Source organism: Cuculus canorus, chromosome Z, assembly GCF_017976375.1.
Source record: "Cuculus canorus isolate bCucCan1 chromosome Z, bCucCan1.pri, whole genome shotgun sequence".
Lineage (NCBI taxonomy): Eukaryota > Metazoa > Chordata > Aves > Cuculiformes > Cuculidae > Cuculus > Cuculus canorus.
The window spans coordinates 23,259,339-23,283,965 of record NC_071441.1 but is presented as its reverse complement, the minus strand read 5'-3'; the positions used below and the strand labels follow the sequence as shown (position 1 = coordinate 23,283,965).

Genomic DNA, 24,627 nt, shown 5'->3' with positions numbered 1-24,627 from the left:
GAGAAAAATTATCAGCAGAATTATGCATATCTTTTAGCTTCTAATCTATCAAGTATAAATCTGAAATTAATGAACAAGTGAAAATAAATACAAATTTAAAAGATCCTAACACTTTAAACTACATTTATGTTTGCCCAATTAATTAAAAAAGTGGACCTACGACACAATCAGATAATGCATGAGTAAATCATACTTGAATACATAATTTACATAAAATAAATGGAATGAACTTATGCCTTCATAAATTTATAATGATTATACATTAACACTGAAGATATGTCAGTACTTCACTACATTACTACCACCACTACAAGCCTTTATGTTATTACTGCACTTTTCATTTCAAATTACCTCAAAAAAAATGAGAAACAGAAAGAAGTACATGTAAATCTCATGGGAATTTCCTAAACCTGTCTGAACAGATGGACACATGCTGAAGACGGAGACAGAGGGAGCACAAGACAGGGGCGAGCAGGGAGCGAGGGAAGGAGAGAGCCATAGGCAAAGGGACAGCAGGGACAGAATGACAGAGTGTGGCAGAGCACATCACACAAAGCCAGAGTGGGAAAGACTGGGAGCACGAAAGAGGGGACAAGACAGAGACGGAGGCACAGCAGCAGGCAGAAGCAGACAGAGGGAAAGTGCAAGCAGAGAGCGCAGGCACGGCAGGGAGAGCAGGAGCAGCAAAGCTGGTGGGCGCGGGGCGGCAGGCACAGAGACCAGGACAGACTAGGCACAGTAAAAGCTTGGCCAGCTCAAACCCACCTGGGGGACAGAGGGCACAATACCAAGAGACAGCTGCTTTCACAATTAAGAGAGAGCTTAGCAATGAAAAACACAAATTTACCTACTCAATTCCCTGGTTATAATAAACTAAAATTTTCTTAATATGCAAGGGATTTCCAACAGTCAGGTTAATCTTACATCTCTGGTGGATGGCAGCACACAAAGAAACATCTTCTCGTAAGACCTAGAAGTACTCACAAATACAGAAATAACCATGTGCACTCCTTTTACACCAGAAGTCTAACTGGGGTTTCATCCTCACATCTGCTTTTTCATACAGCACATAAATGCATTAAATATTCACATCCTCATTAAGGTCACTCACAAAACTTGCCCATTTGGATCCTCTAATTCATATAAATCCTGTAAAATACCAACACAAGTTTACCTGTGAGTAACAGTTTTCTTCAAAACAACATCTAGAAGTTACATCACATACTTCAGCAACCAGATATTTGAGGAGGAACAGGCCCTCCATGCCAAATACTGACCAGAAGCAACCACAACAAATAAATACAGCCAACTAATAAAATACGCAAATGGAGACTTTGAAGACAGAGGTGAAGGTAGCTTCCATGACAAACAAAATGACGATCCTTTCTCTAATTGCAAATTTGCAGGCAGCTACCACATGTGAACACAGAAGGCTGTTTGATCACACAGCCATGTGCATGTCTTTCTGACACATTGTGGATGCAGTTCTGACAACCACAGCTAGTTTCTTGTAGCCACTGTTTTTCCCTAACAATACTGAATGAATCTGTTACTTCTACATATTAAAACATCTCAGACATCCTCCACAAAGACCATACTCCTTTACTTTGTTCAAACAGCTCCTATACTTCCCGTAAAACCAACTTGCAACTGCAGGTACAGAGCATAACCTAGGTACACAGGGCAAAGCTACTGATTTGTATGTTGTTTGCCTTCCCCTGTTTGGCAGCTAAGCACTAATACTCAAAAATACATTACATATCCTATTGCTATTGTAAAACTAGTCTGAGGTACCTAAATTTGCTCCAAGAAGTTTCTTTCATATGAGTCCATACCCTTCTGCATCTACCTCTCCAAATAGAGGACCACCTGCACGTGGGTCAGGGCAAACCCAGGCACAAATGCAGGCCGGGCAGAGAATAGATTGAGAGCAGCCCCAAAAAGAAGGACTTGGGGTTCTGGCGGATAAGAAGCTCAACATGGGGTTTTGGCAGATGAGAAGCTCAACATGAGCTAGCAGCTGGCAATGTGAGCTTGCAGCCCAGAAAGCCAACCATATCTTGGGCTGCATCAAAGGAAGTGTGACGAGCAGGCCAAGGGAGGTCATTCTCCCTCTCTACTCTGCCCTGGTGAGACCTCACCTGCAGTACCACGATCAGTTCTGGAGTCCTCAGCACAGGAAGGACATGGATCTGTTCGAGTGAGTCCAGAGGAGGGCCAGGAAGATGATCAGAGAGCTGGAGCGCCTCACCTATGAGGACAGGCTAAGAAAGTTCGGAGTGTTTTGCCTTGAGAAAAGAAGGCTCTGGGGTGACCTTGTAGCAGCCTCCTAATACTTAAAGTGCCCTTCCCCAGCTTTCCTGCAGGTCCCCTTTATCAGGGAGTGCAGTGATATGATGAGGGGTAATGGTTTTAAACTGGAAGAGGGTAGATTTAGATTAGATACTAAGAAGAAATTTTTGACAGTGAGGGTGGTGAGGCACTGGAACTTGTTGCCGAGAGAAGTCATGAATACCCCATCTCTGGAGGTGCAGGACTACATTGTCAAGACTAGGTTGGATACGGCTTTGAGCAACGTGATGTAGTGGAAGGTGTCTTTGCCTGTGACAAGGGGTTAGAGCTAGATGTTTTGCAAGGTCCCTTCCAATCCAAACCATTCTATGATCTATTGTGAGAGTATAACAATGCTTAATTATTTATACATAAGAGTTTAAACCTTGTCTGGTTTATTTGGGGACTGTATGCATTGCTGATTTAGGTCAAATTGCTTACCATTAGTATTACTTACGTACTTGACGTAGAAGTACTCACGACAATTCAGAATGAAACTTCCGAATGACCACTATTCCTGTAAGCCAATGTTTTTCAGTGAGAGAGCATCGTCCTCTTTCTAAAGGTGCAGGACAATTCAATTTTGTGTGTTATAGAGAGCTGATAATCTTTACTGATTAATTTAGTCATCTGCCAAGCAAGACTACTAGAATTAAGAATCCCATGTTATTTCAGTTGCACTTCTTCCCCCTATATCCTATTTTTATTGGAGGTTTCACATACAGTTCCACCTTTTGTCTTCAGTGGGAACATTCAGGCATGGCCAGAACAGCATGCCTTAAATCTAGTTCTCATGGCATTTGGGTGCTTGAAAAAAATACTAAGTTGTCCAGTTTCAAACTTAACTTTAAATAACTGCACAACTTTGTGTCACAAAGTCCTTCACAGCAATACCAGGTGAGAGTGTTTCAAAGCTATAGCAATCATATAATCTTACTCTTTGAGATATTGCACTTCTCTATCTCAAGTGTCTTTTTGCAACTATTATAGTAATTCCTGTTTCGGCTTTTAAGAATTTAACAAATGCCTATAAATTAAAAATGCCTATAAATTAAGTCATACTTTGACTACTTGCATGGGGCTTTAGAAGACATTCAGCACAAGGACATTTTTGTTGGATAAGTTAAAATTTCATTCTATTTTGTTGTTTCACTGTTCAAGAGCCACTACATGAAGTGCAGGCTTTGGAGAAGATGCACAGAATTCTAGGTCCCAAATATTTAATTTCATTACATAAAGTTTATCACTAGGGTGTACAACACATTCTTTAAAAGATGCACATCACTTCCTATGCAGCTTATCAATTATTTCTTTGGGGAATGAGAAGTGTCTTATTTGTGCGTTTCTTTGATCAGCCCTGTAAGCATTCATGGTATTTGGAATGTTGGATCCATTTGCTAGTAAAAACAACCTTCAGGTTTTATAAGCTAACTAATTAAGTATGCCACAGAAAGGCAAATCTCTGATAGCTTAGTTCACAGTCAAGCTACTCAGGTTCATTATGCCAACTTTCTTTGCACTTGTCTCTTATTAAGAAAGCATATTTTCCAAAGAAACATTCATATAGAGATAACAGCAATTTAAAAATTCCAAGACTTCTTGTATTCCCAATCACAAGAAATATAGATCCCTAATGCTGCTGAGCCCATCAATTAGATGAAACACAGCAGATTTCATTCAAAATGCCTTTAAGTCTCACTTACTTTAAAAAAAAATTGGAAGAAAACCAACCTATGTAGATATGTATGCACATACAAATCTACTATTTTTTTTCCCTTTCTCTGATAAGGTGAAAAAGTGATAAAAACTGCACCAACTGATATAAAATTAATTACTTATTCTAGCCACCTACTATGAATTGGATGCATGAATAATAAAAATAAAACAATGCAATCTTCTGTAAGTACTCAATTGTTCTTATAGCCAGTGCTTCTTCCCAATCACACTGTCTAATTTAGCTTCTTAATTTTTATGCAATTTTTTTAACAGAAACCATCAAATATCAATAAATATAGACTTGGGGGGAAAAAAAACTCCTTATGTCTAACACTTGCAGATAAGGCCTTTAAGTGAAATGTACTTATCAGAGACTAACTATAGAATACATGTAGTAGTAGATGTTACAGACATAATGCATGTAAAGAATTCCACTGGTTTTAATAAGAAGTGTTCATAAAGTGATTACTAACTGCTTACCTCATTCAAGCTTGCAGGATTGCCCTTTATATAGTTTTGCATACAGTGAAATTAAAATCAATACATTCAAATTAAAATCAATTAGCTGACTCCCAGCAATAAAATGAAATTTTATAATAAAATCTCTATAATGTACTCATAAACTTATAAACAGGCACTGTGTACGAGAGGCAGAGAGAGGGAAAGGCAAGGAGAAAAGGAACTGCACAGTGAGAGAGACTGTGAACCACTGATGCTGTTTGTGTACGTAGAGTAACCACATGTAATTGAAGCTGTCAGGAGAACAATAAGTATGTTTACAATACTGCACCCCCAGTAAGTTACCCAGCACATACATTGCTATATGTTCGTTATACCACAAGCACTCTGTACAAACGTGCAATGCAACTTTTTATATTTCTGTTTCACTTAATCTTCTTAGAAAGAAAGAGGAAACTGGCTGTCTTGCAAACACTTCCACGATCATTCTGAGGTCAAAAAAGAATGGGAACTGGGATGGGACAAAAAAAAAGGGCAGCTATCACTGAAAAGGCCACCGAATTAGAAAAGCAGTATTTAGAAGCTCATGACCTCCATCACAGCTTCTTTGAAAAGATGCCACCTGTGGAACCTTTTACACAGCCTTAAAAAAGTGATCATCACTGTACTGGGGAAACATTAGCAACTCTGCCCTCTGCTAGAGACATACAGCTGTGTTAACTAGAGTTCATGGGAATCTCAATGTGTTACATATTACTACTTCATTATGGAAACAATACTACCCAGATAATTTAAATCTTTATCATAGTCAAATGCATGCATGCAAGAGGGCAACAGTGAGAAGTATCCAGATTAGAATCTGCCTTCCATCAATGTTTGATTTTGTGAGCCTGTTTCCACAATTATATACTGCGTTATATACTAGATCAGAAAATCTACAATAAATTATAAAGGATTGCTACAGAAACATGCACACAGTATGCAGTATTTGCGTTGTCTGACCTCCTTACACTTTACATGACTAGCTTTCTTCTCTCTGGTTCACACAGAAGACCACAATGAATGAAGTATGTACTCATCCTGTCTTTCATTCTCTCATTGAGAAAACAAAATGTTCTGCCTTTAGCAATAAGGTACCACAAGAACAAAGTCATTCCATGTAGCTATAAAGACTAAGGAATAGTCTAAGAAAACATAACAAACTTAAAACAATGAGAATGCATTGCAAATAATCCATTTTCATAGCTGAAAATACGTCTCTTTTCAGTTCATTTCTCTTTTTCCCCAATGTTTCCTCCTAATAAAATTAGTAGTTTGAAACATACAAGCCTTTAATCTTACATGAGCAAAACAGCTTCTATATTTAAGAATTCCAAAAAAAGCAGTTTCTTTTAAATTAGGAATGCTCAAAAATCACTATTACTTCTAAAAATGTAATATGAGAAAAAGCAGCACAGAAATTGTGACTCCCCCCCATGTTATTTGTCTTGTGTAAATTAAGGAGGGGAAGAAAGGGGGGTGGGATAGGGTTTTTCCATGGTCATATTCCTGTCAGTTATTCAACATGACAACTACAAAATTAAAAGTCCACATCATCTCTGAAACACTACATTTAAGAGTATATGGAAATTATTTTTCTTTCAACTGTTGACTGCAATAGTTTTGAAGATTTTTGTTTTCCACACATTCTGAGCAGTCCAGCATCTTGTCCTACCTCAGACAGAAAAAAAAAAAAAAAAAAGAAAAAAAAAGAAAAAGGATTATTTTAGACTCTAACCTGAAATGCTACAACCTCTGGTCTGCCCTTCAGCCCTTCCACTGCAAAGGTCTCAAGGTGCAGTTTGGGTAGCTGCAGGGTGAAGTCATTCCTGGTTGCCGCAGTCTGTGACAGCAAGGTCTGATCTCTGACCTAAAGGGAAAAAACAGCATCAATGGTAATTCCCCTTCAGACACATTAACTGGGATGAACTGGGTCCCCCTGAGCCCACTGAGTGGACTTGCATTGATCGCTGGACCTGAAATCCATGAATAAATTTAGGACTAATTGATTTTTCGTTGCAAATAAATCTCTAATTCAGAGTGCTGGGAGAGAATGTTAAGAAGAAAAAGCATCTTCCCCTGATCTGAAATGAGAAGGGAAGAAGAGAGACTAAGGGCTCACAACCCCACCTGGTACGCACAGAAAAAGAAGCAAACATCTAAGAAAAGAAGCAAACACGGGCTATGAAATTAAAAAGTTTATGCGATCACACAGGCAAGAGTGAGCTCAGCCCCGCACGATGAAGTTCATTCCTTATCAGCCCGGAAAAACCCACGTTTAAAGGAGTCATCCTCAAACAAAGCAAACCCCCCAACCTGTGGCTCTGCAATTAGCGGGGGGTGGGAGCCAGGCGCCCCGCACCCAGGGCTCTAATCGCGGGCCGGCTACGGGGCGCTTTGTGCAGCCTCGCCCCGCGCCGGGACCACAGCGCCACCTGCTGGCGACGCGGGGCGCCGCCGCCACGGGACGCGACCGCACGGGGGAAGCCCCAGCGCGGAGACACCAGCGCTTTTGTCTGCAAACGCCAACGCTCCGGCGAGATTAACCTTGCTATCGGTACTGAAAACGCGGCATTCTTACGTGTGTTACACGGCGTAATCGGCGTGGATGCAAAATTATACGTATCTAACCCATAATTTCCACGGACGCATCACTCGCACTCCTTTACCTACCCATTTTTTCTTTCTATTTAACAGAAAAATTATCGTGTCCACCCCCAGGAGATCCCAGTGGTCAGACTGCACCGAGATACAGGCGGACAGACACACGTACAGAGGTATCTAAGTACAAACGGACAGATTAAATACGCTCATTTGGCGCAGGCTGTGTCTGTGGAGGAGCAATATTCTCATCCTGCAAAAATAATGTACCGTCTTTAACAACCATACACGGTCTGATGCCAGAACGTATACTAAATATATACTAAATACAGATAAATCGATAGATACACCGTTTACTAAATACCATTTAAAATAAATTTCAGTTTTTCTTAAGAGCCTCCCTTGCCCCCAAAAACTCAGCAAATGTGAATTAAAACATACATCCATTTATTTTAAATCCCAGGTGACTTTTCCGCAACCACTTACAGAATTAGATTTTCGTAAAATGCTGGATATGAGCGAACATATTTCAAATAATAGCATGGCCTTTGAAATCTGCTCTGATTGACAGAAGTATGCATGTGTAAATCTACTGATACAAAGAAGAAAAGATTTTATTTTATTCGTTGTTCTGTTCTGTGGGAATAGGGGGCCTTACATTTCCCAAGTTGACCTAAAGAATTCCTGTCAATACCTGTGGCTGCCAAACATATGCACTATGATGCAATTTTTATAACAGGAAAGGTCCTCTACACATTTTTTGCACACATAGTGCACCAAGTTCAGGATATACAGTCCTGTGGAACAAACATATTCTCTAGAGTGTTCTGTCAGCATGTGTAATTCCGGTCAGATGTTAACCTTGCTGAATATAACAAAATGCATTACTTTAAATACACATATATACACACACACACACACACACATACATACACTTGATTTACATTTTTATAGCTTATATATCCCAACTTTTTGCTGCCAGTATGCACACAGATAAAAGAAAACATTAATGTGGATTAAGGTACTAAGAATTTATCAACATCAAACCACCAGTGTTTTGCCTTCTACCCTTCTGAACCATAGTCAATAGATCTAAATATTTTACTGCACCCTGGCCAATTCATTGTTTGATGTTTAAAAACTCACCCAGAATCAAAGAAAATTTATTAAATTTCAGCCCCCAAATGAGACACTATTAGCTTTGAAAGTCAAGTTTAACTGCGATATTGATGATTCTCTTTTTTCTGTGACAAAATTCACAAGGGAAATCCTTATGTCAAAGTACAAAAGCAGATTGCTAATACTAGGGGGAAAAAAACAATGTATAAGCAATGTAGGTATAATACACACACATTGCAGACAGTGGAAGTCCTTTTAACCCTATTAGTTTCAAACTCTCTATTTCAGTATTGGGGCCTGACACTCACCAAACAATAAAATACAAAAGCTATTTTTTTTTAATGGCTGAATTGTGGTAAATATATGCCATTAATAACACCACACCAGATGAGTACATATTAGCCCCTAATCCGCATGCACACCGAGAAACAGAAAATGAAGCTAGAGTTTTCCTTGAAAAACGCTCACAAGGGTTCAGGAAAAATTCTAACAACAGAAGTCTGGGCGTATACTGTACAAATATCATAATATTGTTTCAGTAAAAGCTAAAAGTCTTCAAGTTGGCTACCTATTCAAGGGATGAAAAGCTATAGTGGAATCAGGCTGGATAGGCCCATACCTATATGAAATCTTCGTAAAGAACTAATTTCATCACTTCCTGATTATTTTCTTTTTGAAATCCAAAAAAATAACGACAGGAGTTACCAGACTCATTCTTTAAGGTAAGAACAGAACTCACATACACACACCGGAGAACTATCAAGTCAAGGTAAAATTGGTCACTTTATTAAAAAAAAATTGCTATAATGTAAAAAAAAAAAACTCATTAGGCTTATTGCAATGATTAAAAAATATCTAAAACCAGTTCCACTTCCATATGCTCAAAAAGTAATAGAAAAAATATATAAATGTATGTATACCCACTGCTAAGTGAAGATTTTGGCTATTTCTGATTTTGGTAACCATAATTTTGACTGAGACACTGAAAAGTTGCTGGAGTGATTTTCTATGGAGTATAAGTATTGTGACAGTGGGCTGCTAAGTATGATTGTTCCGTTTAGCTGTACGTTAATACCATCTGAAAACAAGCAAAACTGAATCCACACCACTTCACAATAAGTGCTCAAAACGTTTTAAAACAAAGGAGCATAGTGGCTTATGACAGTGTTTAACTTTTTAATTAATTAAGAGAGCAACACAGAAGACACTAGAGCCACTCAATTTAAAATCAATAAAGTACTGATGAATTCAGATCAAAGCTAGAATTGAATAATAAACTGAAGTTACCATATTGACTGAACCAAGGTGTAGGATTTGATGGGCTAATTCTACATGTCCAAAAATTGTATTAAAAATTCTCTGCTGATCAGAGATAACAATAATTTTGTCTACAGTCCACTTCTGTGCTCACTTCTTTGTCCTCCCTCTGCACAGTTTGAGCTTGTATGCCTAATTACACCAACAGAGACTTGGTACTAAATGCTGGCAAGCTGTAGATAGTATTATGATCCGCTTACTCCTCCCTAACGTCTTTGTCCTGTTACATTCTGACTGGTACAACAAACCTGAGATATTAGCTCCTTATCTGTGGCCTAATTCAGTGCCTACTTGTGGTGAAAAGAAAATAAGATCATTTGTGTATATAAGCTTCACTATGTAATAATACATAGGATAATCTTTTTATAGATTTCACCAATTCTACATTAAAAAAAAAACCAAACAGTACCTAGAAAGTCAAGGACTTTGGGCTTATTTTACTCTCTTTTCCTATTCGTGTTTTTAACACAACTGTGTATCAACTGCGATTTAACAATGCAACAAAAACTACAATGATGCAGTGATTTGGTGGTACATGAACAGCAAATAGTGATTTAGTCCACTTGATTTTGAGATGACCATACTGCTGAGAAAACAGAAACTACAACTATAATAAGCAAATAATTCTGAAAGAAGATAAGTAAAATAATTTCTACCATACCATTAAGTATTCTACATGTGACATAAAATTAACAAAAATGTTTTCAGAATTTTTTAAAATAGAAGGAGACAGACTGAATGCAAACCACACCTTAGCCTTAATCAGTCTTGTAAATAGGTGGTTGATTTAGCTGCATAAGGTCCATACCTACAGGGCAGCACGTAGAATGAAGGCCATATTGCACAAATCAAGAGCGTGCACTTCAACAGGACATGGTCCTTCGCATTTTTCAATGAGAAGCATTTTAACAGAAATAAGTTATGTGGTTACTCATTCGAACGGGCAAGTTTCACAGTGGCACAAATGATCATAGAACTGAGGAGAATAGTAAAAAAGGTATATACATTGGTGGACAGAATTAAACCTTCATGAATGCTTCCTAAGTTTTTAATGTTTAATTATAAACTGTTGATGTTCTTACACTAAAATAAAAAATACAAGTGAATATACATGAAGGAACTGAATAGAAACTGAAACAGAAACTGAATAGCATTGGTAACAGTAGTTCTTCAAGTAAATTGCCAATACAGATAATCTAAGAATATACCCATCTACTGTAATTCCTGAGTATGGACTCTGTAGAAAACAGTGATCACACCTGAAGTGTTAGTCCTTTAAGGGCAACAGAGATCATCAAAGATTTACTGAAGGACTTGACACATGTGACATCCAAAGGGGTATATACCACAGCATCCTGTCGGATCCAAGAGACTGTTAATATCAGTTTCTCATAAACAGCAGAGTCTGAATCTTCACAGAAAATAAGGAAATTGCTCAAGAAGTGTATATTCATCCTATTGAATGAGGGCCTACGTAATCATGGACACAATACTTTCCATTAGGATGTTCCAGCAATCAACAATGACACTGGAAGTAGAGAGACAGCCTGTGACAAAACTTCATTGCTTAAACTGAAGGCACTTTATATCAAACACCTGAAAACATATAGCCACAATTAGAGAGAGAAACAGGTTAGGAATGATGTTTGGAATCAACCAGTCAACTGAACCAAAAAAATAATATCCTCAAATTCCCTTTTTTTTTTCTTCTTTCCCAAGAAGGCCAAACCATACTACAGCAAATCATAACATATATCTTGCTTAGACAAATTAGTGCTTCCTCGGAGGGAAAGGGAAAAACAGATACAGTCCAACAGATACTTGTTATAAGGCCATCACAATTCGGTTTGAGTATTCATTAAAGGCCAGCAGATTGTTGCATACTCTTATCAAAAGAAGGTATACATCCTCAAAATGAAGGGTTTGACTTCTCTTAGAGGTTTTAAATAGCATTTGAAAACACCCTGCTGTAGGCAGCCAGACATGAACATAATTACATATACAAAATATTTCACTTACTTGAAAATTTACTAAGAATTTCTGAATTAGCATACACATTTAATGACTATTCTTGTTGATTACTGCCACGCAGATCTATTTAATTACAATACAAACCATTTTAAAAAGTGGTTTTTAAAAGCACATTGATTCCTGTCTATCAGCATTTGTCTAAGGAAATATATATCACTAAATTTTTTTTTTCCCAAAAACTAGTCAAGATTCTGGAAATTAATTTTCAGAGTAGAATACCATCCCAGGTTTACCTGCAAGTTTAATTCAAGCTTTCTCATATTACTACACACACTATACGCTCTGTTGAATAAGACGTTAATTTGATACAGAGTTGTTTTTTGCAAACGTTGACCACTGCATCTAAGCTTCACCGCAGTTGCAGGATGTGCACTATAATGCATCCCTTATGAATGTATTTCAGTGACCTTGGGCTGAAAATGAACCTATATATGGAGAAAATAACAGTTAATGTATTCAGTAATTCCACAATTCTCCAAACAAGGATATTTCCTTTCTGAATCAAACTACACAAAAGTATTCAGTGTTACAAAAAAAAAAAAAAAGCCAAACCAAACAACAAAAGACAAAAGACAAAGAAGACAAATGCTCCCTGAAATTAGTTATTTAGATATGTCTAGACTGAAAACAGTTAAGCACATGGATATGACATTCGGCAATGTCTTATCTTTAGTTTGTCAAGGTTTTTAAATCCCTCTTGAGCTAGAGTACCATTTTTAGCTTGGCTAGGTCAGAATGACACTGAACAATATGAGTGATGACACACTAGACAGCTATATGGACAGAGCTGTCATCAGTATGCCAGCTGTGCTAACACCTGTATGTCCTGCACAACTGATCTTTAGGAACAAGGATCAAGAAAGTCAGATTACTAGGAGAGAGGCAGAAGTCATTCATAAAACACTGAAGAGGTACTAATTTGAGATGGAGGAGGAGAAAAAATATTTTTATTGCATTTTTGTCTTATCACAGAGAAATAGCTCGTTTCCTACCATAAACTTCCTACACCAGTCATGCAGAATTTTAATATTCTAATTGAGTTTTCATTGTAATTTTATTACATGTACACATACTCACTGTTTCAAGAGGCTTGTGATAAGGTTGGTTTAAAACAGCTAAGAACCACAGCAACAAACAGATTCTGAGCATGCTTACACAAAAGCAGGCTTCACACTGTTAATGTGTCTAAACACAGAACCAGATCCAGGAGGCACATCAGGCCAGGGAAAATTTTTCAAGCTCAGGTCTCTAAAACAAGAGCTTTTCTATAATTATTGAGATAACTAAATAATATGATAGACCATAGATCCCAGTTAACTCAGACAAATCACTGAATCGTAAAATGACTACGTTGGAAAAGACTTTTGAGATCATCAAGCCCAAGCGAACCTGTCCACTACTAAATCATATCCCACTACTAAATCATATCATTCACCTATGTGCCTTTTAAATGCCTCTGAGGCTGGTGACTAAATCACCTTGCTTGGCAGCCTGTTCCACTGCCCAATAACCGCTCCAGGGAAGAAATGTTTTCTAATGTCCAAACTGAATGTCCCCTGGTTCAGCTTGAGACCATGCCCTCTTGTTCTACCACCTATCCCTTGGGAGAAGAGACTAACACCCACCTCTCTACAACCTCTCAGGCAGCTGGAGACAGTGATAAGGTCTCCCCTCAGCCTCCTCTTCTCCAGGCTAAATAACCCCAGTTCCCTCAGCCACTCCTCATAAGATCCTCAGATCCCTTTGTAGAGCTTCCCTACCCTCCAGCAGATTGACGCTTCCTCCCAGCTTAGTGTCATCCACAAACTTACTAAGGGTACATTCAATCCCTTCATCAAGATCATTGATAAAGATATTGAACAGAACTAGACCCAACACTGAGCCATGGGGACACCACTTGTGACCATCTCCAGCTGGATTTAACTCCACTGACCACCACTCTTTGAGCCCAGCCATCCAGCCAGTTTTTAACCCAGCAGAGGGTGTGCTGTCCAGGCCAGGGGAAGCCAGTTTCTCAAGGAGAAATGGTGTCAAAGGCTATACTAAAGTCCAAGTACACTACATCTACAGCCTTTCCCTCATCCATCAAGCGGGTCACCTTGTCATAGAAGGAGATGAGGTTAGTTTGGCAAGATCTGCCTTTCATAAACCCACACTGACTGGGCCTGATCACCTGGCTGTCCTGTGTGTTCTGTGTGATAGCACTCAAGATGACATGCTCCATGACCTTCTCTGGCACTGAGGTCACACTGACAGGCCTGCAGTTTCCTGGATCCTCCCTCCAACCCTTCTTGTAAATGGGTGTAACATCTGCTGGCCTCCAGTCCAATGGAGCTTCTCCAGTCAGCCAGGACTGCTGGTAGATTATGGAAAGAGGTTTGGTGAGCACCTCTGCCAGCTCCCTTAATACCCTTGGATGGATCCCATCCGGCCCCATAGACTTATGAATGTCTAATTGGCCGAGCAGGTCCTTCACCATTTCCTCATGGATCATGGGAGCTTTGTTCTGCTCTTCTCCCCTGTCTATTGGCTCATGAGGCTCAGTACCCAGGGAACATCTTGCCTTACTATTAAAGACTGAGGCAGTGAAGGTATTAAGTACCTCTGTCTTATCCTCATCCTTTGTCACTATTGTTCCTCCCACGTCCAGTAAAGGATGGAGATTCTCCTCGGCCCATCTTTTGTTGTTGATATATTTGTAGAAGAATTTTTTATTATCTTTCACAGAACTGGCCAATCTAAGTTCTAATTGGGCTTCAGCCTTTCTGATTTTTCTCTCTACATAATCTCACTTCATCCTTGTAGTCCTCCCAAGATGCCTGCCCCTTCTTCCAAAGCTCATATATTTTCCTCTTTTTATTCAGACCCATCCAGATCTCTCTGCTCAGCCAGGCTGGTTTTCTCCCCCACTGGCTCATTTTTCAGCACATGAGGACAGCCTGCGCTTGTGCCACCAGGATTTCCTTCTTAAAGAGCATCCAGCCCTCATGGGCTCCTTTGCCCTTTAGGTCTGCCTCTCAAGGAATTTTATCAACCAGTCTTCTGAAGGGAATGAAGTCTGCCCTCTGTTAAGTCCAAGGTGGCTGTTCTACTGACCCTCCATCCTTACTTCTCCTAGAACTGAGAATTCTATCTTGTGATTGCTGTGCCCCAGGTGTCCTCCAACCATCACATCTCCCACAAGGCCTTCTCTGTTCACAAACAGCCGGTCCAGCAGGGCACCCTTCCCAGCTGGCTCACTCACCAGTTGTGTCAGACTGATGTGGCCAATCAGTACACTTGAAAGTATCAGGGCACATCTATTAATGACTGATCATGGCAACCAACTTGTGGCCTCCTAACTGTTCCGGCTTTTTTTAGGGCCTGATCAATTTGAGGTCTCCTTGCTGGAACTAACGATTAATGGCACTTAAATTGAGTGTTTTTACTGATGTAGTCACTCGTATATGGACATACACCTATTGAAAATGAGTTCCTTACAGGCCGTAGAACAATCATTATAAGGAGATCCATTTTATTGCTATGGACCACATCAGAACTAGCAAACTAATGCTGCAATATTACTAATTCTCAAGCCTTCAATGGTCTCACCCTCTCTCCAATTGTCTATTTGTCCCATACTAAAAACATTGTTAAGTTGGATAAAGAATTTTCTCTTTACATTTTACAAGTATAGCAGGATGGATCTTGGAGTACTCAGATCTTTTTCTACTGATAGAACTGTGGGGGCTGAAATCTCATGCATAGCCATTGTAGGGGCACTTTGGAGAAGACAACAGTGGTGGAAGGGGAGCGGCAGTGAGGCAATGAAGTGCAATGGTGTAAGGATTTCAAAGCACAACTACTGATGGGGGTGCATGAAAGCTGTTCTGCCAGCTGGCATATGAACCTGTCAATCAGCAGAAATGAGTGCATTAAAGAAGTGGATGAAGAAGAATTTTTCTGACTAAGTGTGAAAAAGAAAGGACAATGGATAGGTGCTTTGATCCCTGAAATGTCCCAAAGTGTCAGAATGCGTGGGTTGCTAGCCAGTATTGGGAAAAAGTCTTTTTTGGGAAAGGTTTTTATGTGTTTTTTACTGACTCATTATCACAGCTCATCAGCCTCACAGGGTAACAGTCCAAGCTTGTGTTTTATTAACCTGTTAAAATGGCTAAATCCTAAGCAGATGAGGCTGGGATAGGCTGAAAACTCTGCCAGCCCATAAAGCTTGTCAGGACTTTAAGAGTACAAGAGGAAACAGAAACCATTTTCTGTCCTTGCACCGGCTGATTCACTGGGATGACTTCCCATGGTACTGATTTGCACAGGGAGAGTTTAGAAATTGTGATTTAGGGGAGCTGAAGAAGAGGCAGTCACACCACTGCACTAGTTGCAGATGTCCAGGCTCAAGCAGCAGGGGCTACAGGGTGGCCCTGTACTGGGCACAGCTCTTGCAACCGCAAGACATGGCTGAGCCTTTGAGCCAAGCTGGTGGCCCCTCTAAAAATGTATACAGGAAAGAGCAAAAACCACCATGTAGGCAGAGGAGGAGGGAAGAAGAAGAGTGAGAAAAAGCCCTGCAAACACAAACATCAGAGAAGAAGCAGGAGACAGGGAGGAAGTGCTTGAGTCACCAGATCAAGTATTTCCCTGCAGCCCATGGAGAGTCGTGCTGGAGCTCACGTCCACAGTGTAGAAGTCCATACTGCAGCAAGAACACAATGGGTGTAGAGAGGAGCAGCAGAGATTTGCTATCAACTGACTGCAGTCCCCTGCCCCTCATCCCCTTTGCACCTCACAGCACAGGCAAAGGAGTCAGGAGTGAAGTCGAGCCTAAAAGGCAGGACAATGCTAATTTTTTTGCAATTGTTTCTTACTACCGAAATCCCCAAGTCAACTCTGTTTTACCTGTAACAGTAAAAAGCATGCAGCTTCCCCATTTATAACCTTAACACACAAGCTTTCTCACTCTATTTCATCCCTCTGCCCTTCTGACGGGGAGTGAGAAAGCGGCTGGGTGGGCGTCTGGTTGCTGGCCAATGGTAACCCACCACAAGCACTCAAACTGAGAAGCAATACTAAAGGGAAGGCTGAAGATTATAGTAGAGAGAGTGTAAAATTTATTCCCATGATGGGATTACCATAACTAATAAGTCATTAACTACATGTTAAAGTATCTAGTTATATAAAATGAACAGATTTAATGTCTCTTACTGTCTTTATACAAACATGATCCTAATACAGAAGAAATTAATAATGAAATAAAGTTTATCAACAAGTATAACAAGGGCATATTTATAACAAAAATAACTTCAACATATTTCTGAGGAAAGTGTTTGAAGAAATCATCTAATTTCCATACATAAAAAAGGACTGCAGATCTACAAACAGGGTTTAAAATAACACATTTACTTAAATGCTTTCTCTCTTGATGAGAAGACTTTAAGAAAACTCTGTGCTTGAAATTAAAGCAGATAGAATTTCTTCTAAGAACTCTTCCGGTAAAAATAAATTTATTTCTGTTACCATTTTGCAATTTACATGAGGCTTTTTTTTAAGGAAAAGTCACGGGCACAAGTTCTTTAACCAGACAATGTTTAAATCTGTTCTAATTTCTTAAGTTTTTCTGTTTAAGGCTACTAATAGAGTCACGGGAAGGAAAGAACAAACAAAACCAACAAAACCAAAATAAACCAAAACACAAAAAAAAAAAAACCTGCCACCACAAAAATCCAACTCTTTTCTGAACCTAAGTTTTAAAAAAAATCAGCTATCACCTTTTGGTCATCTTTGAGACTATGTGAAGAAGACTGAAACAAAATAAAATCTTCTTGAGGTTTGTTTCCTCTTGATGGTGTTTTTCGTTCAAAATTTGGTAAAACATTCACAACAGCTAGCATGACAAGATGCAACATAAGACAAAAATATTACCTTCTGAAGAATATGTTGCAGACTATGAAGGATATGGCACTAGCTGCTAAAAATATTTTCTCTTTTAACAAAGCACATGCTCAAGTTCTTCAACACTTTTGCTCCATAAATATTCATGATGATTTAAAACGGTGGCTCTGAAATTGTCTTAAAAGAATCTAGCACACCCAAGCACTTGTTGATAAAGCCAAATGCATGATACTAGATTTTCCATCTAGTCATATGGGACACAGTAAGTGTTGTAAATGATCCCTTGGCTAGAGCTGCATTAGTAGCATGTAAAGACATTGTCTCCCTCAACTCTCCTTCTTATTGCTTTGTTTTCTGAATGTTACCTGAATGTTACATTCAGGCATACCCAAAGGCAGACGATCTAGTACCTACATTGCTACCTTCTGGAATTCTTGTAGTGATAAGAATACTGAAAAGAATGACATCACTCTCATGGATATCAGTGTATACGATCTTAACCTGAGTCTAAGATTAGTTACGGATGTCTGTAAAATCCCTCTGAGCTCTAATAGGCAAAAATTTAGCCTTATACACTGATAACATAGATCCTGTAAGAGATGCAGTGGAATTCTGTGGATATTTGCTCATGAATACATCAACACAGAAATACTACAATGTTTAATTTCAAACTCCCAGAGATATATCTGCAGCTAACAGTAATACTTGTTAACTCCAAACCATTCTGAACGATATCCATTTTCTTTTGATTCCTTTTTTTAAAAACAAAAGCAGTTCCCAGAATTTCTAAGGGGGAAGGGGCGGAAAGACAGTCTTGTGGTTCCTTTACCAGTATTTATTCTGCTTCATCATGTTCTTCATTCTGTGAGAAAATCTTTAACAACAGTATAAACTTGATAGTTTACACATCAGCCATATTCATTAATGTTAGATAATTAGCTACCACTATGATGTAGGATTTACATTTCAGTTATTTCCCAAACAGAAGATCAATAATTTTTATTTGCTCTTCTAGCAGAAATGATATGTCAAATTATGAATGATTTACAATCAATTCTTTTTAGTTCTTGCTGAAAGGAGCATCCCAACATTTCTAATTCTTATATTTTCCTGATTCATTAAGTTGACAAACCAGAAAGGATAAATTACTCTGCTACACAACAGTAAGCTATTTAGGCCTAACAACTATGTCTATCAACAACTAAGAAGCAGACATGGTAACTAAAATTCTCAAAGAAAGATGGCAGTTTCTCTACCTAATTCATTGCATCAGGAAAATCAGTACAAAGCATGTGACCTTCCCTATCACCTTTCCCCGAACATTTCAATCCTTGTGTGTATACAGCACTGCCTTCTAAATCAAAATGTAAACTTACAATCCAGAACAATAAATTCCCAAGTCCAAGGGCACTGCACATGCACATGCTACTGTAAACACACAGCATTTTCTGCATGACATAGATTTCCCAAGCTTAAAACCCAGCATGAAGAAAATAAGGACAAAAAGTAAAGCACAGACTGCTGCAGCTGAAACACACAGTTTAAGGCACTGTCACTTCTGTTGAACATTAAAGGCAAGAGAAACTTGAAAAAGGTATTGAAAAATTAAACGAACAGCAGTTTTGGTGGACACAAGAACAAAGATAAGGAATAGACTGCCATGTTGCTGAGAATTCAAGATGTAATAAGGGAAATGAACACTGCAAGGTAATAAAACATTTCTTTTGCTCTGTGTTGCTCTGGACTAAAAACAGTCATAGAACAATCAGCCAGCAGAGCTACAGTTAAAAACAGTCCTTTCTCCCACATAATTAATATATACAGCATTGTTGGACCTTCAAAGAATACTATACCAGAGCAAAATAGTGCACATCAAAGAGATAACTAAAGATTATTACTAGATGAAAGATGTTGACTGTGGAAACAAACTCTTAAGGAAAAAAGTTGCTTTACAGCAACCTCTGTTCCCCTCTTTTTCTGATACTAAGTGGTTGTTAAACCTCAATGTATTTGGAAATACAAATGCAGAGGTAATGATTCCATTTCTTACCTTACAAAGAGTGGTTTCCACAGACTTCATAAGATGAATAATCAATTCTTTATCTCTATTACAAGAGGGGCAAAAAAAAAAAAGAGTAGTTAATAGAACTGAAGCCCTACTGATGTAGAAATTAATTTTCTGCTATTTTATAAACATCATGTATTTAATAATTGTTGATAACTCAAACTGTTATGTTTGTATCTCACCATTTTACATCTCCAGTGAAAACCCTAAAATATAGTCCATGGCACATTTCCATAAGAAAGATGCTTCTTTTGTGGATAAGCAATTAAACTAGCTGTATTTATAGGCACAGCAATGAACAACTGTCCTGCTCTTGAAGAAGAAATCTGCAGTCTTGGATAAAAAAGGGCATATTGAATGGAGTCCAGACTCTAGCAGGAAGACAGATTATATTCTTCTACTGGAAAACACTGACAAATTGTATGGTTTTCATCAATTACGTGGGCCTAACAACTATGTACTTGTACACATGTAAGTTTTCCTGTCTTCTCTAAACCCAAACTTTCCACTGGTCCTTTTCCAAAAGAAGTCCAATCATGGATCCTATCCTTATGAAACAGAAGTTTAGAGAATAAAATACTACTCTTGTGCCTTTTTGTAGATTGGGCATTTAGTAAAAAGACAGCTTTTATTAGTTATGCTGCCATAAAAAAAACCAAAACCTTGGTCTCATCTGATACGTAGATAAAAAGGGAATTAGAGTTGCATACGCATTAGACAGCGTAACCAACAAAACAGAACAGGAAGTCAAATAGAATCTAAGCCAGAAAAGCTGATACACCTTAATATTCCAGGACTGTCTTTTACCTTGTCAGCTATGTGAATATTTTGTTTGAGCACTTACAGTTCCTGTGAAAGAAGTCAAAAACCTTGGCATTCTCTGCCTGGAATGACTGCCTCATTTCTTGTTTCATACTATCATAACAACAAATACAGGAAGGTGGCCAGAAAAGTAGGATTGGCTTTTACACTCCTAGTAAAGTTATTCCATACACCTTTCTCTTTTCAGGATCTTTCCTTTCTTTAGACTACATTGACAAGGACGTGCTGTTCACCTTCTCTGCTGGCCTCATTTATGTAGCGACTGCTATATAATTGTCTGGGTGAAGTTTGTTCTAGAAAGCCAGTTCAACACTTCTGATTTCTAAGCTGGTTATTTACATAGAAGTCAGTCTGTTTCTCACATATTCTCAGGTGTTCATCATAAAAAGGAAAATATCTTTAAATGGAATTTTGGACCCACGTTAATAAGTGACACCTAGAATCTTATATTTTGTGAAGAGAAAGCTCTCTAACTATGGTTGATATTTTATCTTAAATAACATCTTAAACTCTGGTAATATTTTTTTATAGCACCTAGGAAAAAAAGTTTTAAAAAATTAATCTATTGCACCTCTACATCGTAGGATCCATATTTCATTCAATCTTTATTTCATATAGTCATCAAGCCCTACAGGCATAAGGAAAACTGGAACTGGATCTTAGAACTATTCTGATTATCCAGAAATATAGTTCAGGTATGACCAACATGCTTTATACTATCTTTCACACAATAGCTAGGGTGAAGGTTTTATACAGAGTTTCTGTCTAGCAGAGAATGACCAAAAGACTACTAAATTTCCGCCAAGTTCACACCTATCAGACACATTTATTAATACTGCTTCCTGCTCTGGAGGAAAGTGGAACAGAACTGTAAGAAAATCAAGACAGCCATTCCCAGAATAAGTCAGCCATTTTGCTATAATTTAAAACTGCACAAAAGATTAGGAAAGAACTTGAAAGACACCTATGCATTCCTTAAGATCAGTCAGGTTATGAAAGATGTATTAAACTAAAATTAAAGTCTTTTCCACCTACTTTGCTTTTATGTTTCAAAGGAAAAAAAAAGACATTTGTTATGAAGAATTGCTAGAACAATAAATAGTATGGGGTTTTTCTTTGTCAATATTCAACTGCTATGTACAGACATAAAACCAATTTTAAAACAACTTCACGTTAAAATAACCTTTTCTGAATATAAGAAAGGCCACAGGGAATGGTCTTTACTAGAGTGCATAAAATAGGTTTGTGCAGGGTGAAAAGAGGCAAGCTTCCCAGAACAAATCCTTCTTTGAGTCTCATCTGCTTTAATACACTCATACTAAACAACATTTGTCATTTTAATTAGCTTGTTAAACATTTAACTGATTACTATATTAATTACATTATTTCACTTGTGCATAAAACCATTAAAGCTCCTAGGCTATTGTTCGTCATAGGTCAAATGTATTCCAGGTATAATGAGAAATTTGAATTTTAAATTTAACTTTTTTTAAATCTTAGCCATGAACAAACACTATTTAAAGTACATACTACAAGAAGAGTAATAGATAAGAGTCTGCAAAGATTTCTCTTCTTCTCTGACTATATGACTGTAAGAGGTTAGTAATAATCTCATTCGAGTCAATGTAACACCTTTTGACTACCAATCTTTTCAAGACTGGTCCCTGAACACTTCCTTCCACTGTCCAGGTTATGGTATAAAATGGCATAGGTTTTATGTCTAAATCCAAACACTCTAAAATCAACTGAAAGATCTGTCTGTTCCACAGATACAACTAGGTCCAAAGTGGGTTTCAGCAGCTATGCAGCTATGACCTAGTTGACATTTTTGTATTTAACATAAATAAATTGTATCTCTCTATAAAAATATGATAAGGAAATAGAGCAAATAAGCAATCATTTCTTACATAAACAGAATGTTAGGGATGTCCCAAAGAGATGTTGTCAAATTGGTAAAATAACTGGCAGACAAAAATGCCCATGCTATTTCAGGACCCAGAATTTGGTGCACTGTTACAGGACAACTACAGAAAATATATCATCTAGTATCTGGAACTAACAGACTTCTTTTTAGAAGACTATCACTGAATTTAAAAGAGAGACAGAGGTACTTTTGTTTTCCAGCATTATATTAGCCAGGGTAAAACCCTGTGCATGAAAGTGAGAATTGATCTTTTGTCCGTTTTAAGTGATCTCCCCAAGGTCCCAGCGCTCACTTCGCTGCCATGCAGAGGGCATTCTCTAGATCATGGATGTTCTCTTTCTGTCGACGCTTGTCCTGCTCCAGCTGGGTAAGAAGTCTATTGAGCTGACACAGAGATTGATATTTTCTTCTCAGCTCCATCTTTGCCTCAGAGAGTCTCTGCAAGCAGACAGAAAGCAGAATTACTTGTCAGCCCAAATAATTAACTTCAATTTATGCCACAGGCTATTAAACAAAGTGGAAAACAGACTAACTGTGAAGTAGACATGGAACATTACATACTACATTTTTGTGAATTCTCTAGCAAAAACATTACTCAGAATGCCCCAGTTTTCAGCATATTGTCTATGTACAAATATGTTTTATAAAATAAAGTGATTTTTTGATCAAACAGGTACATATACTGCGCTACAAGTACAACATTTGTAAATACCAGCTCTAAAAACGCTGGAAAATAAGAGTATAGCATTAAAGAGAACAATATTCTCAAAATTTCACTTAAAATGAACATTAAAGAATTCAAAAAGAAAGCCAGGAAATAAACTAAGTAGCATTTATTTAAATATTCTGCACTATTCAGAAATGTCAGTGTTTTAAAAAAATCAGAATCTAATAGTCTCTTAGTGCATTCAGTACAGCTTTCCTACAATTCTTGCTAAAAATGAATCACTATTTTATGGTGCTTCCCTATTTTAATATTAGGTTTCCAATATGCAAAATAGTACATGTATTTTTTTAATGTTTCTCTCCAGCTTAGAATTAACACAACATGCTTTAAATCAATTCAGATTAATCCAAATAGCACACAGATAGATAGATGACAAATAGCACACAGAACTAATTAATACAGAACCTGGCTAGTTGCTACCCCTTTCTGCTGGGATAAATCAATACTTTTATAGAGTGAGGTATTAATGTGGCTTTATAGTTAGCTAAATGTTACATTTTATTTACAGCTGTTAATTGCCTTTTTAGAATGAAATTATAATAGGCGGCTATAAACATTCTTTTATGAATTGCAAATTCCCTGACAGATTCTAAACCAATACAGAAGGATAGAGAAGGCTGCAAAGATGCAGGACTGACCTCTTGCATCATGTTTTCATTTATGGATATGTTTTTAATGGTTGAACTCAATGATCCAGGAGGTGTTTTCCAACCTACTGATTCTGTGATTCTGTTTTCTGCTTAAGTTCTAAGAAAGCTCTGCCTAATTTGTATTCAGAAGTACCTGACCTGGACTGCGGAACACGGGGAATATTTACTGGGTATTTATTAAGAGCATTATGTTCGAAAGGCTGATAATAATTTGGAGGCCACTGAAAACTCAACTAATGTGAAAAAGCTCCAGAACAGTCAAGAGTCAAATGCACTTCAAAAAAACAATATACTGAAGAAAACTTTTATAAAATAACAAAACAGAGCACAAAACTGCATAATCCTGCAAAATAAACTGAAATCTGAGTATTGTTTTAAGTGTTCTTCACACGTTTGTCAAGACAAAAAGCAACCAGTTGTTTCAACAATGCATTTGGAAGGTACAGCACCACTACCTGAACTCTTTATTCAAAAGTTTACAAAATCCAGGCTGAGATTAATCACTGCTGTAATGAAAAAAGAACAATTAGGATTTAATATTTAAGAAACTCAACCCCTAGAAATGTTAATATTCATCTTGCTTCTACTGCAGACTGAATAACTCTATTTTGCCTCATGCCGCTGTTTGCAATAAGTGCTATTTTTCACCTAAAAAAAAGACAAACATTGAGATCTAATTCTTCCATTGATCAGCAGAAAGATATCCAAAATCAGAAGTGTTGCTTTCAGTAATTGTAGCCTAATGCCACTGGCAGCTATCAAAGCCCTGTCTGAACAGCTGAATTAGTTAGATTTTCATAAAAGTTATTTCCAAGATACCATACTTATATTAGGAAGGACAAAATTTAAGATTTTCTTTAATTTAAGAAAAAAATTTTCTTTAAGAAAAAGATCATTACCTTCTTCCATTTATTGTGTTTACTGTTCATTTGTTGTAGGCTAA

General features: G+C 37.8%; 1 protein-coding gene across 9 annotated transcripts in view; it reads right to left on the bottom strand.

Annotated features, from left to right (window-relative positions):
- Positions 1 to 24,627, bottom strand: part of CCDC171 (coiled-coil domain containing 171) — a 166,720-nt gene that overhangs the window by 52,508 nt on the left and 89,585 nt on the right. For 6 of the 9 annotated variants that reach the window (XM_054054471.1, XM_054054470.1, XM_054054465.1 and 3 more), the window contains 3 exons: positions 22,600 to 22,745; positions 19,547 to 19,601; positions 6,284 to 6,415 (listed from right to left, as the gene is read on the bottom strand). In XM_054054471.1, the coding sequence (XP_053910446.1) occupies positions 6,284 to 6,415; positions 19,547 to 19,601; positions 22,600 to 22,745 (333 nt within the window). Of the gene's footprint in view, positions 1 to 2,827; positions 2,849 to 6,283; positions 6,416 to 6,437; positions 12,039 to 19,546; positions 19,602 to 22,599; positions 22,746 to 24,627 lie in introns of those variants that run through there. The other 3 variants (XM_054054472.1, XM_054054473.1, XM_054054469.1) reach the window with 3 other exon arrangements.